This window comes from Simochromis diagramma, unplaced genomic scaffold (genome assembly GCF_900408965.1).
Source record: "Simochromis diagramma unplaced genomic scaffold, fSimDia1.1 OVJJ01000106.1, whole genome shotgun sequence".
Taxonomy (NCBI): Eukaryota; Metazoa; Chordata; class Actinopteri; order Cichliformes; family Cichlidae; genus Simochromis; species Simochromis diagramma.
The window spans coordinates 605897-622165 of record NW_024387121.1 but is presented as its reverse complement, the minus strand read 5'-3'; the positions used below and the strand labels follow the sequence as shown (position 1 = coordinate 622165).

At 42.9% G+C, this 16269-nt stretch overlaps 2 protein-coding genes and 1 non-coding gene across 3 annotated transcripts in view; all 3 read left to right on the top strand.

Moving 5' to 3' along the window:
- Positions 1–8988, top strand: part of ldhd (lactate dehydrogenase D) — a 42873-nt gene extending 33885 nt beyond the window's left edge. The window contains exons 3-11 of the mRNA XM_040046918.1: positions 1260–1401; positions 1543–1684; positions 2338–2497; positions 2579–2778; positions 4218–4346; positions 4779–4906; positions 5758–5848; positions 6346–6457; positions 8252–8988. Coding sequence (XP_039902852.1) covers positions 1260–1401; positions 1543–1684; positions 2338–2497; positions 2579–2778; positions 4218–4346; positions 4779–4906; positions 5758–5848; positions 6346–6457; positions 8252–8432 — 1285 coding nt within the window. The 3' untranslated portion in view covers positions 8433–8988. The remainder of the gene's footprint in view (positions 1–1259; positions 1402–1542; positions 1685–2337; positions 2498–2578; positions 2779–4217; positions 4347–4778; positions 4907–5757; positions 5849–6345; positions 6458–8251) is intronic.
- On the top strand, positions 54–124 carry trnag-gcc. The gene has a single exon. It is a non-coding gene; the product is annotated as a tRNA-Gly (tRNA).
- A 4263-nt stretch (positions 8989–13251) lies between the features above and the next one.
- The window catches only part of znrf1 (zinc and ring finger 1), a 66252-nt gene continuing 63234 nt past the window's right edge, over positions 13252–16269 (top strand). Inside the window, exon 1 of the mRNA XM_040046921.1 lies at positions 13252–14308. Within this exon, the coding sequence (XP_039902855.1) occupies positions 13915–14308 (394 nt within the window). The 5' untranslated portion in view covers positions 13252–13914. The remainder of the gene's footprint in view (positions 14309–16269) is intronic.

Below are 16269 nucleotides of genomic sequence, written 5' to 3'. Positions count from 1 at the left end.
ACGCGTGCCAGCCGGCTCACCCACTGTCTTCCGTGCAAAAGTTGCTGCAGCAAGCATTGGTGGTTCAGTGGTAGAATTCTCGCCTGCCACGCGGGAGGCCCGGGTTCGATTCCCGGCCAATGCAACTCTAGTTTTTCTCCTGCTTTGTGTTATATTATATAAAGCATGTAGTACCCAATAATCTGGAGAGGCTAAGTTGTCGAGGCCCCTCTCTCTGAGCTAAGGCCAACACGTCGGTTGTGTCTGATGACGGTTTTGACCGCACATCCTGTGTCACGTGTGTCTTTGTGGCGTGTCAGTTGGTCATGCAACTTTTGCAACTGTTTAAAAACTTGAGCTTGTGGAAAGAACTTTGCAAAAACCTTGACAAAGTCCTGGCTTCTTGTTTTGTCTCTTTCCCCTCCTTATCAGCACACATGACACAATATTGTCTGAGTAGCGACCCCTTTGGTTTGGTAGAATACTGCAGCGCCTTAGAGGCAGGTATAAATGGCTGCATCTGTGTGATGACGGCATGGCAGTGAGCAAAGCGACCTCTGCAGCTAAATGCTGCCTCAGCACATTTGCAAAGGTGCGAGGAGTGAGAGACAGCCCAAACAGCAGCATCAGGTATTCTTAGGCAAATGCAAACCTCAGAAACTGCCTGTGGGGTGGTTGCCACATGGAAGTAAGTATTTGTCAGATTAATAGTTGTAAATCAACCACCTGGAAAACTGCATTAGAAAGCTGTCTGAGTGTTAGCATGCTGAACGTGTACATCCGCAGGTATTTATTCAAAACTCACAGGACGAGAATAGGACGAAGCTCTCCCGCTGTCTTCGGAACAAAGAAAAAATAACTGTCTCCAAAGCGGGGACCACTCGTACTGCTTTTTTTTTTTTTTTTTTTTTTTTTTTACAACAGTCTTGATTTCCTCCCTCAGTATCACTGCTACAGCGTTGCTCACAGCCATGTTTACAAATCCACAGAAGTGAAGCGGCGTGACCCGGAACTGCACCCGATGACCTGAAGCTGTTTACTGATTATAGCACGAGAACATGTAGATTCATACACCTTTATTGGAGAACAACAACGAAACACCTGATGTGGTAGCCTGAACATCTAACACACTCTTACAGGGAGACACAACCTGAGGCAAAAACGTGTGTGGTGAGCTGTGGTTTCTGGCTCAGCTGCTGGGAGCAGTGGGAAGAATGGGTGTGGTTCTTTGGAGAAGTAGAAAAAACGGAATGTGATAGCACTGCATTATTTCTGTGCAGATGCCGTCCTCCAGATGTGGTGGTGTTTCCACGTTGTGTGGAGGAGGTCAGTGCCTTGGCAAAGGTCTGCCACAAGCACCACCTTCCCATCATCCCTTTTGGCACTGGGACTGGCTTGGAGGGAGGGGTTGGAGCTATGAAGGTGAGATATTTGTGTGGTCATACTTTCTCCCACTTAGAACAGTTAACATCTTTAGTAACAACAATAACCAGCAGGATGTCATCTTGGTGATAACTGTCGTAAGTCTTATTTCCTGTGTTTGTTTGTGTCATCATCCTTCAGGGGGGAGTGTGCTTCAGCTTAAGGAACATGGAACAGGTTCTGGATCTCCACCCAGAGGACTTTGATGTGACGGTGGAGCCTGGTGTGACTCGGAAGGCTCTCAATGCATACCTGCGGGACACAGGCCTCTGGTTTCCTGTTGGTCAGTCAGGATGTTCACAGGGATTCACACAGATTAAGCATTAAGTCAACACTTTTGACATGAGTGTTCAGTTTAGGGGTGGCGGTCGGGGTCTTTGTGACCGTCATAGCACCAAGAGAACAGCTGCTAGTTATCTTGGCCTGTCAGTACAAGTTGTACCAAAAGATGAAAGAAAAACTACTGCACAGAATTAGTGATGTTGTATGATGTTGATGCTGATTTGTTAAAAAATATATTGATATTATATTATATAATAATATAATGTGATGATAAAACCCCCATCTATGATGGTAGTGTTAAAAGATGATGAAAGAATACCTAAATAATACTTCAATGCAGGATGTTTTTAGGGTTTTTTCACATGCACGGGAATCTTTGCTTCTCTGTAAACAAGTACAAGACAGTAGGTAGCAGCCAGGTACTGCTAATCAAGTGCACTTGATTAACTGATCATCAGCAACTGTGAGCATGTGCTACAGGCCTCAGTTAGCATGTTAAAATATTAAAGTTCATGACAGCTGCCCTCTTATTCACAAGTGGTCACTGCGGTTGTCCCAAGTTGTAAATATCTGGGTTATACAAAGTTACTGTCAGATTACAGATGTGTCCTTTTTTAATAATTGACCCAACCCTGGTTATGTGCTTTGTCTCAGATCCTGGAGCTGATGCATCTCTGTGTGGTATGGCTGCCACCAGTGCATCAGGTACTAATGCAGTGCGTTATGGGACTATGAGGGAAAATGTTATAAACCTGGAGGTAGTGTTGGCTGATGGGAGCATCGTACACACTGCCGGGAAGGGCCGCCGTCCCAGGTACTCACCAGGCAAATGTGATGTATCGTTATGATCTTGAAAGCCTCTTACCTTTGCTTCTGTCTTGGTTTCTCTCCTCAGGAAGACGTCAGCTGGCTATAACTTGACAAACCTGTTTGTAGGCTCAGAGGGGACCCTGGGGATCATCACTAAGACCACATTACGCCTCTATGGCATCCCAGAGGCCATGGTGTCAGCGGTCTGCTCATTTCCTTCCGTCCAGGCTGCTGTAGACAGCACAGTGCAGACGCTACAAGCTGGAGTACCCATCGCTCGCATCGGTGAGCAGGAAACTTGGAAATAATGCAAAATAACGGCACACTGTGATGCAGAGGGCTCAATGTTAAGGGATAATTCTGGATTATTTTGAACTGTTAAATAAAATGATGTTAGCAAAATGCACTCAAAAACAAACATTTCAAACATTGCCAAAGTTTCACAGAATAAGGTCCGTGTATCAAACGTTGAGGGTCCAGTACTCTAATGTAGAAAGTTCAAAATACTGTTTAAAGGTGAAAATGGTGAAAACATAACTGATCACTTAAATATTCCTTATTTATGTGTTTCTCTCAATTCTATTATTCCCATCATTATCTTCACTGTAAACGCATTGTTTCCTCTCTTAGCGTAAGCCTCAGTCGTGGAGAAAACAGACACATAAAGATTTATAGACATAATGAGGAAGAGACAAAACGTTATTGCTCTTTTCAGAAACGCGATTTTTGCAGTGGTAGTGGTAAAACGGTCTGACCTCAGGGTCCAAACTCTGCTTCAGGTCCCAAAGTCAAACAAACACTGCGGCGTCACTGAGAGTTACAAACTTTAATAAAGTGATCAGTGTGTAACAATTAGGTTTAACATCCAGCCATCCATGAAAACAGGATTTATGAAGTTTAACGGAGTTCAAAGTTAGCAGGGAGTTAGCTCACTAGTTTCCATCTAAACATAATATAGCATGTTCTGACTGAGAGATTTCTGAAAAATTCAAACGTACAGCTCTGCTATCACTTCCAACATAAATGAAGACAGAAAACTAAACAGCAGTGACGTTTGTAGGGTTACTGAAGTTGGACTAGCTGTTATATAATGTTGTGCTACGTGATTGCTAGTGACACAGCTATGTTAGCATAACATAAACACAGTAATGCTGGAGGATGAACGCTAACTTTTTTCCACTCGTTAACGTGAGGGTTCCCGATGATTAGGGACAAATGCAATCGCATGGCAGGATGCTGTAAACGGACCGAACTTCAGTCAGGAGAACAACTGAGATAATCCATCCACAATACGAGGTTAATCATTCATATACTGCTGCATGGGCTGGGCTGTAGTTGCATTGTTAGGTTTTAAAAACTGAGCTTTAAAATGTATAGTGGTAATAAAACCCGAGAGAGGCCGACAGTGATCACTGACTGTTTTTAGGGGCTTGGTCAGATTAAATAGAACAAGATACAAAACATTAAACGTGTTAAAACACAGCAGCCTTAATAAACGCAGAGTAGTTTAGGACCCGGAGGCAGGGTTCATACAGCATCACTTAAAAAACGTATAGAATCCAGGAGGGAAGAATTTATCCTCAAACTAGAGATGAAAATGAGATCAATACCAATTATTGACAGCTGGAACCTACGCAGCAATGATGCAAGTGAATGACTTTAGATCATCTTACCTACATTTCCTTTAATCGTGTGTTTGTCCTGTGTGTGTGTGTGTGATCCAGAGTTTCTGGATGATGTGATGATTGATGCGTGCAACAGGTTCAGCTCTCTGTCCTACCCCGTGACCCCAACTCTGTTCCTGGAGTTCCACGGCTCAGAACAAAGTCTCGAGGAGCAGGTCAAAACAGCCGGTGTGTGTGTTTGCTGATATCAGACCAGATGTTCTCCCATTAGATAAAGCAGTTTCTGAAAGATATTGAGCTTTAGTGTTAGTTTCCCAGATATGGCCAGGACATGAAAAGTAAAGAGTCATGAAGTCAGTGAACCATTTGTAAACATTTCAGGGTCCTCGGTTTTGTTGTAGACTGTCGTAGATGTTAACAGTAGTCACAAATATTTGTCTGTGAGGGGATGTGTCCAACAAAGCTTATTATTATTTGTAAACTGGTTGGTCCATCCACTGGATCTCAGGACAGTGCTTCTGAAAACTGCTTAACATTCACATAACAGTAGTGTTGTGGAAGTGGGAGCAGATTTTCTCTCTTTGGTTAAAGTTTGGATGTAATGTGATTTATTGAAAGCAAGCAAACTCCAATTGAAGGTCAGTGTGTGTGTTTCTACAGAGGACATCACTCAGAGTAACGGAGGGTCAGACTTTCAGTGGGCTCGAGATACGGAAACACGGAATCGGTTGTGGAAAGCTCGTCATGATGCCTGGTACGCTGCTCTGGCTCTCAGACCGGGCTGCAAGGTAAACAAAGTCACCTGCTTCAGAGACCGGACTTCGAGCATGATTTTCTCTGTAGGTCGATTATTTTCATTTCCATCAAACAATGTGGCATCCTTTCTTTCCTAACACATTACCCAGTCCATATCATTATAGACATCCAGCACGATTTTTTTCCATTGAGGCCTCAAAGTGTCCCTTTAATTTTTGAGCAGTGAACTAAACAGTGCGTGGTCGTATCTTATTGGCTACTGCAGTTCTTGTTTGTGTTTTGTTTGCTTGGTATCTTGAGGTTAGAGGGTCCCGCCCCTAATAAACTATGGAAAAGGGAAAAAAATGTGTGCTGTGCCTTGTTTCTCTCCTCCTCTGCTGTTTCACCTCGTTTGTGGAATAAAGAGGTTTAATCATGTTTTGACAGTTTGATTTAAAACCCACTGTGACAGAAAAGAGTGTAAGCGTCCAAACATTTATGGAGCTAACTGTACACTAAAACACCTTTCCTCGGCACTGACACTAAGGAAGGTAAAAAGAAGAAGGTGTATTACAGCGTGAGAGGGCTCTCGTGTTGGGCAGATGTAGTATTGCTCCAAAGGGATTACACACAGCCTGCAGTGTGATATTAATATAACTTATCACTGCTGTGTGAAAACTCAGTACCATTCGAGTTGAGGTTGTTGGATATGTTGCCTTTTAATAGTGAGGCTTTGTGTGACAGCGCTGTGCTACACTAACACAGTCACTGCTCGGAGGCACTTTTATGTCTCACTTTATTAACGTTTTAAATCCTGAAGATTGCACAAGACACCTGCTTGATGCCTTTCCAATATCGTGACCTTATCTTCCGTGTGTGTGTGTGTGTGTGTGTGTGTGTGTAGGCCTACTCTACAGATGTGTGTGTTCCTCTGTCTCGACTGCCTCAAATTATTGTGGAGACAAAGGAGGACCTGATTGAGAACAGACTTACAGGTGAGCACACATCCACTTGACTTCACGCTGAAAGCGCACCCACAGCTGAATTTTACACCATGTTGTTCATTCAAGGCACTTGAATCTCTCTTATTCCTCAAAGCATTTAGCTTTAATGTTAGAAAAAAAAATAAAAGAAATTTATGAAAAGAAAATAATTTCTTTCTTTTTGGGATTTCAGTGAACCAGTTTGAGTGAGCTTTCTGGTAGCTGGTCAGCTGACCCGTGTGGTGGAGTAGAGAAGCTGCAGGAAGGTTGATTAAAACGTGTAGCTTTGAGGTGCATATTTTAACTGAAGGAAGCACTTTGAGGTCTAAGGGATCAATGAATGAGACTTAACTCCTAATACTACAACTTTTAAATACAGGAACTCTTGTTAAGCTCCAAGATGTAGGGGTCATTCTGGTGTATCATCACAAGAGCACAGAAGAAGAAAGTGATGTAAAAAGCTGATGTGTTTTGGCATCGTATTGAATGTGGATGGCTTCTGCCCTCAGGTCCCATAGCAGGCCACGTGGGCGATGGGAATTTCCACTGTCTGATGGTGGTGGATCCAAACGACCCCGAGGAGATGCACAGAGTCCACCTGTTCACTGAGAGACTGGCTAGGTATGGTGTCACCTCGCACTCACTCACAAATCTTCTACCAATCAGGATTTCACTTGTTTTTCTGGAAGATTGTCGCCATCCATCGAGCCGTTCACTGCTTCAGGGTTGACAACAACAGGATGTGAGGACACAGTTCATATCTGTGACTCATTCATACAAATAAATGTACAGTGTTTAATCAGCAGACATTTTATTCTAGTTTGTCATTTTTATTATGACAAACCTACAGTAAGCAGACCTCACTCTAACTGGAGTCCCTGTATGGACATATCTGATGGGTAATACAGTTGTCCAGGAAGTTAAGCTGCATCCATTTGAAGCGACTCGCACTGGACACGCTGCTTTGAAGCTGACAGTTGGTCACTAGCCTGACATATGTTGTCTACCCTCTCATGTTTTAGTCAAAGTTATCCCGCGCCCCCACTGGTAGTTGCGTCAGGCGCTTGCCTTGAAGTTAATAAAAGTTTATCTTGTAATGTGTGCAGTTCTCATTGCCAGTATTTTGTTTTTGAATGTTGTTGGCTATCTAATATGGCCTCTGGTATCGTTGTGCATTGCTTCCTATGTGGACTCTCCCACACAGCACATACAGTTCATGCCCACATGGACCAGCTTCAAGTAGAAACCAGCCCTGCATTCTGTGCAGCTCGAGGAGAGACTTTAAAGCTCCGCCCACCCCCGTGACTGAGCTCGCAGATGTCATTAACGTGATCAAAGTGATAAAATGATTACAGAGTAATCTTGACTGTTTTTAACGTGTATCTGAACGAACACTCCTCTGAAAAGGTTATTATCGCATACAGTAGTAATCAGCTACATGATAACACTAAAGTTACCATTAAAAACATTTATTGTACTAGCAAAAGACATAGACAGGAGCCTCGAACCACCTGACAGCTGCTGTAATGTTTTATTTATACTTCCTTCAGATCCCATCAGACAGACACACACTGTTACTGAATACCAGATGTTCTTACTAACAGTAATCTCCATTTTTTTAAGTCTTATTGGTTGAGCGCGTATGCCTCATGTACCTGTCAGGCAGCCTGGCCTCACTGCTCCATTTTAGCAACTTTCCTTGTTATTACCTTCATTGTCAGTCTCTCTTCAACACGTTTCTCTTCACCCTAATCCTCCCCACACTCGCCGTAATCCTCCTTACTCCGCTTGCTTATCTTCAAACAAATTCCTCCCCGTTGGAATCGCGCTCTCTCCCATCTCTCTCGGTTAATATTGATTCCAGAGGGCCAAACGTTTAAGTCTTGGGACTTGCAAAGACTTGTGGGCTGTCTTTCTATAGATGGAGGGGTTTAGCTATGTACCAATACAATCTTCTCAAAATCTGTTTTCAAAGACTTTAAACACCACCAGCTATGCCAGGGTCAGGCTCAGACCACAGAGGGTAATGGCATAGAGGATTAGATGGAAGAAAGCCACAGCTCACCTGAATTAGACCTGAGCGAAGGCAGCGGAGACTCCAATGCACGAAACAACTCTAACTCCCGTCCTTCTCCTTTTAAGCCATCTTTCTTCTGATTGGCTGCCCCTTTTCCAACAGCAGGTGGGTGGGGCTTCTGTGCTGTGGACCATGAATTGGGCATATTAAAAATATACACTCTGTATTGCGTCATATAGAGCCAAGAAAAAACAGCCTGAAGCCTGAGCTTCTGGCTCACAGCGATTACTTTCGTATGAATGTTTGTGGATAGAAAGTGAAACATTTTGAAACATTTGTAAAGGTTTCAGAAAACTTTCAAACTTTTTGCTCCTAAAAAATGTATTTGCTTCTTGCAGGCGAGCCTTAGCCATGGATGGTACGTGTACAGGGGAGCATGGAGTGGGTTTAGGAAAAAGGGCGCTGCTGTGCGAGGAGATGGGGCCTGTGGGCATCCAGGTCATGCAGAGTCTCAAGGACGCCCTCGACCCAAACAACCTGATGAATCCTGGGAAAATCCTGCAGCGAGAAGAGCCATGAGCAGCATGTCCATCTGAGTGAAGTTTGTGGACGCACTTCTGTTAAAGGAGCACAAGCAAACATATGAAATCATTGAAGCAGTGATTTGCAAATTCAGTTAAATCAAGAAAGCTAAACGTGTTTTGTGGGATTTCTCACGAATGTTCCTACATGCACCAGAAAACCTGACTCTTGGAAAATGATGAGTGTTAATAAAATCCTTTTTGCTAACTCCAAGTTTGAGTTTTTAAGGAAGACCTGGTCTGTTGTTGCAGACCAGCATTATGTAAAGATTATCTTCCACAGATCCTTTCTTTTTGTGTCATTAAAATTAATGTCTAATATGTGGAATCACTCCAAGTGCTGTTGAACCTGTTTATTGCCTGCTGAGTACATTTCATTGAAACTAGACACTACAGTTTATTATGCTTTTGCTTTTGTAAACACTTTACCTAACTGCAGGTGAGCATTTTGACACAGGGCTCCATTATTCTATTGATTTGCATAGCTGTTTAAAGAGTATCTAGAATTCAGCGACTATATGTTGTATACTTTAAATAAATCACAGTATGCAATGGTTTCAGTGAAATCCTTGACCATGATGACCTACATAAAGAAAAGCTGCTAGTAAATGAAGAGATCTGTCAGCGCGACGGTTTGGGGATCAACTACGACACGAGTTACAGAAAATTACAGAAAAAGTTCCACGGCTAATTGGCCAGACTATCCTGTGATTATAAAACTGAAAGTTTTTGTTAACTCACAGAATGTAATGTAGGATGAATGTCCATGGGTGAGGTCTGCATCAGCAGGAAAAGCTGAAAAACCTGTTAAGATATATTTAAAAGTCCAAAATCTTTGCCCTCTTTCACATTTTTCAAAGCTATACAGTGGGACAGATCCATCTTTGACGACCTGATTCTAGGCCCCAGGCCTTATCTTTGACCTCCCTGATATAGGTTGTCAGGAGGTCATTAATGACAAAAGTACAGTAACTTCTAATAATTTGGAGTGCTGCATTTGAGCTCTACAAAGTTGGATATTGTTAAGAAGCTACATAAAAGTGAGAACAGTAAACATGTTAGCCTTTCAGCATGTTAAATTCATTTCACTGTCCGCTAACCGGAATGGAGGCAGCTTTCAAGGAAGCGAGCAAACTTCAAGTAATTTAAATTGCCATCATTTGGATTCACTGCGTTTTATGTCACAAACCATTAAACAAGAAAATTATCAGAGCCAAATGAACCTTCAGGCTTCTTTGTACCTGGATTTCTTCCTTCTGTCTGTGATGAAGCAACGCTCTACACCACCACACGGTGTCAGTGGTGCATCCTTGAGAGACAAACCTGCAGCGTGTCAGCCAGAAGATCAAAATATAATGCTCATTTCTGCCTCGGCAGCTTTGTAACTATTGTTTTCCCAGCTTGCAGCCACTAACTGAACATTAAGAAAGACGTGAAGAGCACTAGCACACTCGCACAGCCACTGAGCTACAATCAAATCTCCTTTTAAATAAAAACACTGTGTGACTTTGTTATAGCTCACTCTGAGTTCTGTTTATTTTATTCTTATTGATTTGCATAGCTGTTTAAGCAGTCTACAGTTCAGTGACTATTTCCTGCAGCCTTTCTAATAAGTCATATTTGTTTTCAGTGAAATCCTTGATGCAAAAAAGATGCATTGAAACTTATAATTAATAACAACCACAAAATGATCACAAAGAGACCATGCATTCATTTAAAAAGACAAAAGAAGAAAATAAATAAGTGCAATATACATTCTAAAGTTATATTTCATGTGGGTTTGGAAAAAATCCACACATGCAAAAGAAAAACGCTATTTTCTCCCCCTTTTACCTAAAAAAAATATACAAATATAGCACAAATGGGCTGGTAATCCAGATTTCACCACCTCTGTTAAGTGGCCTTTTATGACTAAACTAACTAATGATGATATGTTGAGAATGTTATTAAGGGTGTTAATGAATCCTTTACTTCATTAGGGTATTTTTGGTAATCCACTCATTGAGAGTTATGGTTTAGTTATACTTTAATAAACAGATTTTTGACTCAGATTCTTCACAGCTGCAGACCAAACATGTCAAATTTGTTAACATTAAATAAAGTTAGAAGTCACGTTTCCTTTATAAATGTATTAAATGTATATGGGCAACTTGTTAAAAGGTGGCACTAAAATTTTCTTGGTTATGGATTCGCTGGAACTATTAAAAAGAAAACTGGCTGAGAACCTGCTTACACTGTGTTTTTGTGAGCTTGATTTTTTTTTTTATTATACTGGTGCAGTGGTGTGTGTGTGTGTGTGTGTGTGTGAGAGAGAGAGAGAGAAGCAAGGGAAGCATTTTAGTTTTACTAACAAGTTGATTTCTTATCCTCTGTGTCAAAAAGCAGTTTTTCCTCTTCTAATTTGTACTTCCTGTGTGGAGACTGTGTAGCAAACCTTGTTTCTTTTATTCATTTTACATTCTGCGTGTGCTGCTGTCTGTTATCAGTGTTACTAAGATCTCATGTTAAACCTCTACACCAGTGATTTCTACTCATTTTGGGCCTTTTATCCAGACCTGTCATATTAGTATAATCACCAACACACTGCTCATGTTTCAGTGTTTTATATTTATCTAACATGGCTCATTATCCAAAAACCCATGTTGTTATTTTTTGCTTTGTTATTATATACTTTACATTTACTTAACTGTTTTTACATTTTGAATGCTGTCATCATAACTGTTTTAAGCGTTCATCCATTACCTTTATGAGCATTAATACTGAAAATCAAAACTACAAGTGAATTAAATATTTCATGTCTAACTGACTAATTGAATCCATATTTGCTTATTTATTACTTCTTAGTACTGCCTTAGAGCCTATCACAGCAGCTGTAATGGGATGAGACGTGGGGCTATTCTGAAATTAATAAAATAAATAAATAAAAATCTTTATTTTCTTTGGAAGAAAATAAATTTTACATTTATATTTATTATTTCTGTATGTTGTTCTGGTTCCCATATTCCTTGAATTTGCAGGGTCTGGACAGCAGCCTTTGTAATCTTATAGAATATTCAGGTTTTTAATCTTCCTCTAAGATTTCTCAGTGTTTTATTATAAATGTATGACTTTAAGCCCTAAAAAACATTTTTCTCGAAATATTACCCCCAACTCCTTCTACCCAGTTTTTTTTTAATTATTGTGAGTTCATGTGGAGCCCTCACAGTTTGTGTTGTACATGTACAATGACAATAAAGGGCTATTGTAGTCTATCTAGAACAGTAACAATATGTCATCATAACTTGGTGCCTTTAGATAATTATTTATTAATAGTAGCTAACCATGGAGCTGTACATTACCACTGTTTCTTCAACAATGTATTCATTAGCCTGATTTAATAATGTGGCCTGTATTTTGACCTTTGCCCGTCATTTCAGAGATTTTTTACTTTAAGCCTGTATTTTTGTTTTTATCCCTTATTCCACTATTTTGCAACAGTGCTTTAAATCAGCTGGAGCTGATTGTGTGTGTCTGGCTTTGTGTGTGTGTGTTTACATGCCTGTGGAGCAGAGAGGGATCCATTTATAGGCTTGCTGTCATTATAGCGGATAGATTAACACCTACTGTACTGTAAGTACTCAACAATAGTTTACCTTATTGGGTAGTAAACCCAATAAGGCTGCACGAGTCTGACTTTGTTTTACTGTGGAAGAACAAAGAGCCAAGGAGAATATAACCAGCCTAATTACACACACAGACACACACATGCAGGATTAAACGGAGCAGGCCTAATCCCAAACCAAACATGGTCACCAGTGATCCCAATAACTTAGCATACAGGATGGTGGCAAAATCTGTGAATAGCCTGGTAATGACATCAGTCTGCAGGACTAAAGACTTAAGGCCTGACCTTGTGGGGCAGCAGCAGAGGAGCATCGACGATGCAGAAGAAAAGGGGTTAATTAATGTTTTAATTAAGAATTTAATCTGAGAGGGGATTCACCAACTCTTCAGATATATTCCCAGAATGTTTTAATCCAGACTCTTTAAGACCTGTGACTGTTTATATACAGTGCTTTCCTCCTCAGTGCATCACTGTAAACCATAGTTTTATAATGGTGAACACAAAAATATGATATACAGCTCTGGAGTTGTAAAAACAATAGAGTTCAAAGTTTTAACAAACAAGGACTCCCCTTCATAAACCTCAAAGTGGTTCGGTCCACATCCTGCTGCATCTTTTACCTTGCAAAGGTGAACTGAAAGGATGTCAGTGGAATTAAACATATTAATGCTGCTGTACGGACTTTATTCTGGAGGTCAGCCCACCATGAAAATCATCAGAACTTAAAGACTTGACTGGATTTTCAAATCATTTTCAGACTGTTTCGTGACATTTTTTAATTTCTCATATAGTTATTCCTCAATTCGTCCAAAATCCAGCACGATACCACGATAACCATAAAGTGACTGTCTGATAATGTAGAAACTTCATAGCTAGAGCCGATATATCTGTGACAGGACAGATACTGGACGATAACTAACGAGCGATCTGTCAGAGCAGTTTAAAATTATTCTGTCTTTGTGTATTTTTATGTCAGTTCTTTTGTTTCCTTTGTTTGTTTGCTTTTTCTTTCGGCTACCTGGTGCGTTCCCCCTCCACCGCCGTCACACCTGTCCTGTCCTAAAATGCCCCATAATCCAACATGTGAAAAAAAAGAAAGAAAAACAGGCCAATCCCATGTCGGGGAATTAGAAACGGCGTGCATCTGTCTCCCATACTGTCTGTATTTATGATCCGAGCCTGCGCACTAAGCGCGTCCATTGTCTGGCCAGCAGCAGCAGCAGCGGCTGAGGCGGAGCGGAGAGGAGCGGAGCGCCGATCTGAGCGCAGGGGAGCGGCTTCACTGTGACCCCGATCTCCGGGGGGTGGGAAAAAAAAAGCGAGCCCACCAGACCGGACGGACGACGTCATTTATTTGTGTGTGTGCGCGCGTGTGTGTGTCAGAGACAGACCGTCGTTTTGCTGGCGGTCAGACAGACAGCAACAGTTGTCACGATGTCTGAGATCAGATGAGGGCAGAGCAGCGGAGGGAACACTGCGGCGCTGCTGTGATCCGGGCCGGCCGCCTGCGATGAGACAGCCGCGTTAACCAGCCGGGACAGCAGGGCAGCAGCGCAGCGCGCGCATCTGTTCGCGGAGCGCGGATTTCGGCGTCAGTCAAACGCTCTCCGCTCGTTCCTCCCGGTGGTGTGTGCGGGTGAGGTGAATCCAGACGTCAGGGCTGGCTCATGTTCCGCTCAGCAGGGAAACGGGCTGTTGCGTCTGCGGAGAGTCAGAGCTGACGAGCCTGCCGACACACACGGACGGATAGGCAGGCAGGCAGGCCGACAGACAGACAGGAGCGAGGGGAGGGGGGCACAGCCTGCCCTCTGCGGATCGAGCCGAGCCCCCTCCTGTACCCACCCAGAACCCCCACCCACTCCTCTCCCCGCTTTGGATGGGGGGAAAGCAGAGCACGGCGGGGCGGCCCCGGGGTGCTTTTCCCGGTGTCTCTACGGATGACAGCGCGGTGCCACCCTCGGCCCACTTTGGTCACTACCGGCCGAGCGGCACCATGGGCCTGCGGAGCCGCTCGGTGAGCTCCGTGGCTGGGATGGGCATCGAACACAGTCCCGCCGTGCCCTTCGGCTTCTACACCCCAAGAGGAACGGACTCGGATCGAGCCGGAGGGGGGTCAGGGGGCACTACCGCGGCCCCTCACGGGACCGGCTACCAGGACACTGGGGGCGGAGGGCACCACACGGACGGGGTGCTGTATCTGGGGTCCCGGGGGTCGCTGGCTGACACCTTGCCCCTGCACATCGCACCCCGCTGGTTCAGCGCGCACAGCGGTAAGGTCTGCAGGCTACACACACACACACACACACACACACACACACACACACACACACACACACACACACACTGTTAACCAGCAGATATTCGGGGGACGGCTGACGGATTAATCATTACACAAAAAAGCACGAACACATTCCCACGGACACCTGCTCCTACTGCCAGACACCTACCTTGTTTACCTGCAGGTAGGCTGCTGAACGACACCAATGCGGTGCCCATAAATTTCACCGCAATCACGGGGAAGTTAAGCCCGAGGACGCACTCAGAAACAAGCAGAAAGGAGGCTTTTGTCTGAGAAAAATAAGACTGCCCTGTATGGAAAACATGTTGTGCTTCACGTTCTCTCCGCTGGCTGTAGGAAAAAAAAAATCTGGGGCACTGGATGAATTTTTTCTGCAAGAAGCTGGAGATGTCGATGTTTCATCATTGGTGATGAAATGTGTTTAAAGCTCATTTCTGTGTGCGGATGTTTTGGGGAGAACATAGTCACCGCTGCGCCGTCTGCGTAGGTCATTGCTTGTTGTGTGAAATGACTCTAATAAGCCTGTTGCCAAATCTGGCTGGGTCAATTAGCCCAGCGATTATAGGGGAGAGAGGGAGGGAGGATGGGGGGGAGGAAGGGCTGAGAGGGCTGTTCATGCTCATCATCGGCTTACCACCCTGCACAATATGTCTGTGTGCGCCTGAACACAGCTGCACACTCACAGGTATATGTAGGTCTGATGTCGGGCGCCTCCTCACACTCACAGTGAATATCAGTTTGGCTTTTTCCTGTGGCGCTTAGAAGGAACAGCAGCACTTCAGAGACGAAAAGAGAATCAGCTGGCACATAAATCTGATCCTTCTGAAATCTTAGAGGGTCATTTGCACTTAGAAATGCCAATTTCACCGCTTTCAGTGGTGTTAAAACACAATTTATTGTCATCATCATTATTATTTTACAGCTGGTCATGTAACATTATAATCTGTGTAGACCTGCCATGTCAAACTCATTTGAGTTTATGACCAAATCACATTGGTTATACATGGTTTATGACCATATATAACAAATGCGATTTCAGTTGATTAGTAGTATGAACTGCACAAACTGAGTCATCTTTTTTAAATACAAGTGCAAACGTCTGGGGGTTTAGTGAGCCAACCGTACCCACCAGAAACAACGCCACATATCCATCTTTGGATGTAGTATAACTTTGTGTATTCAAATATTTAATAAGTAATTGAGGAACCTTATAAACACTGTCTTCTCTCCATTACACAAAGCAGCCTCAGCCTGGTCCCCAGGCTCTCATTATCAGCGCTCTGACCGGCTCATGGAAAGAGAATAACAAGTTGGATGTCAGTATATATGTTGTTTGCACCTGGCCTACATTGTCTGGTGACTCTATCACTATCAGTGTGAACAGATAACCAGGTTGGAGGATCGGAATGTAAAACTGGAGAAATGAGCACAAATATGTAAATATTAAACAGACAGGAAGCAGAAGCATGGTCACGGCTGAACAATCTTTGATTTTCAGCAGATCTATTGGGTTTCTGTAGAGTTCACCAAGTTAAGCTTATGACTCACACCAGTACCTTCACCATTACAATAAAGAATGGAAGGATTACTGAAGGGCCTGCTGTGCACAAGGCTAAGGGGAACATAGGTCCATTAGTACGCCACAAAAAACCACAAAGAGATCCAAAGTGTCCATAAAGAGATGCAAAATCACTGGAGAAAGGAGAAACAAAACATCCATAAACATAAAGTTATGCAAAAATACAAAACGTCAATAAAGAGACTGTGCATAATAGCTACAGAGAGAAATAAGATGTCCATAATGAGATGCAAAATAACCATAAAGATATGCAAAGAGACACAAAACGAATGCACAGAAAAATAAAACGCCCACAGCTACAAATAACCTCAAAATAGAGATGCAAAGCATCAATACAGAAAGTAGAAACAGTT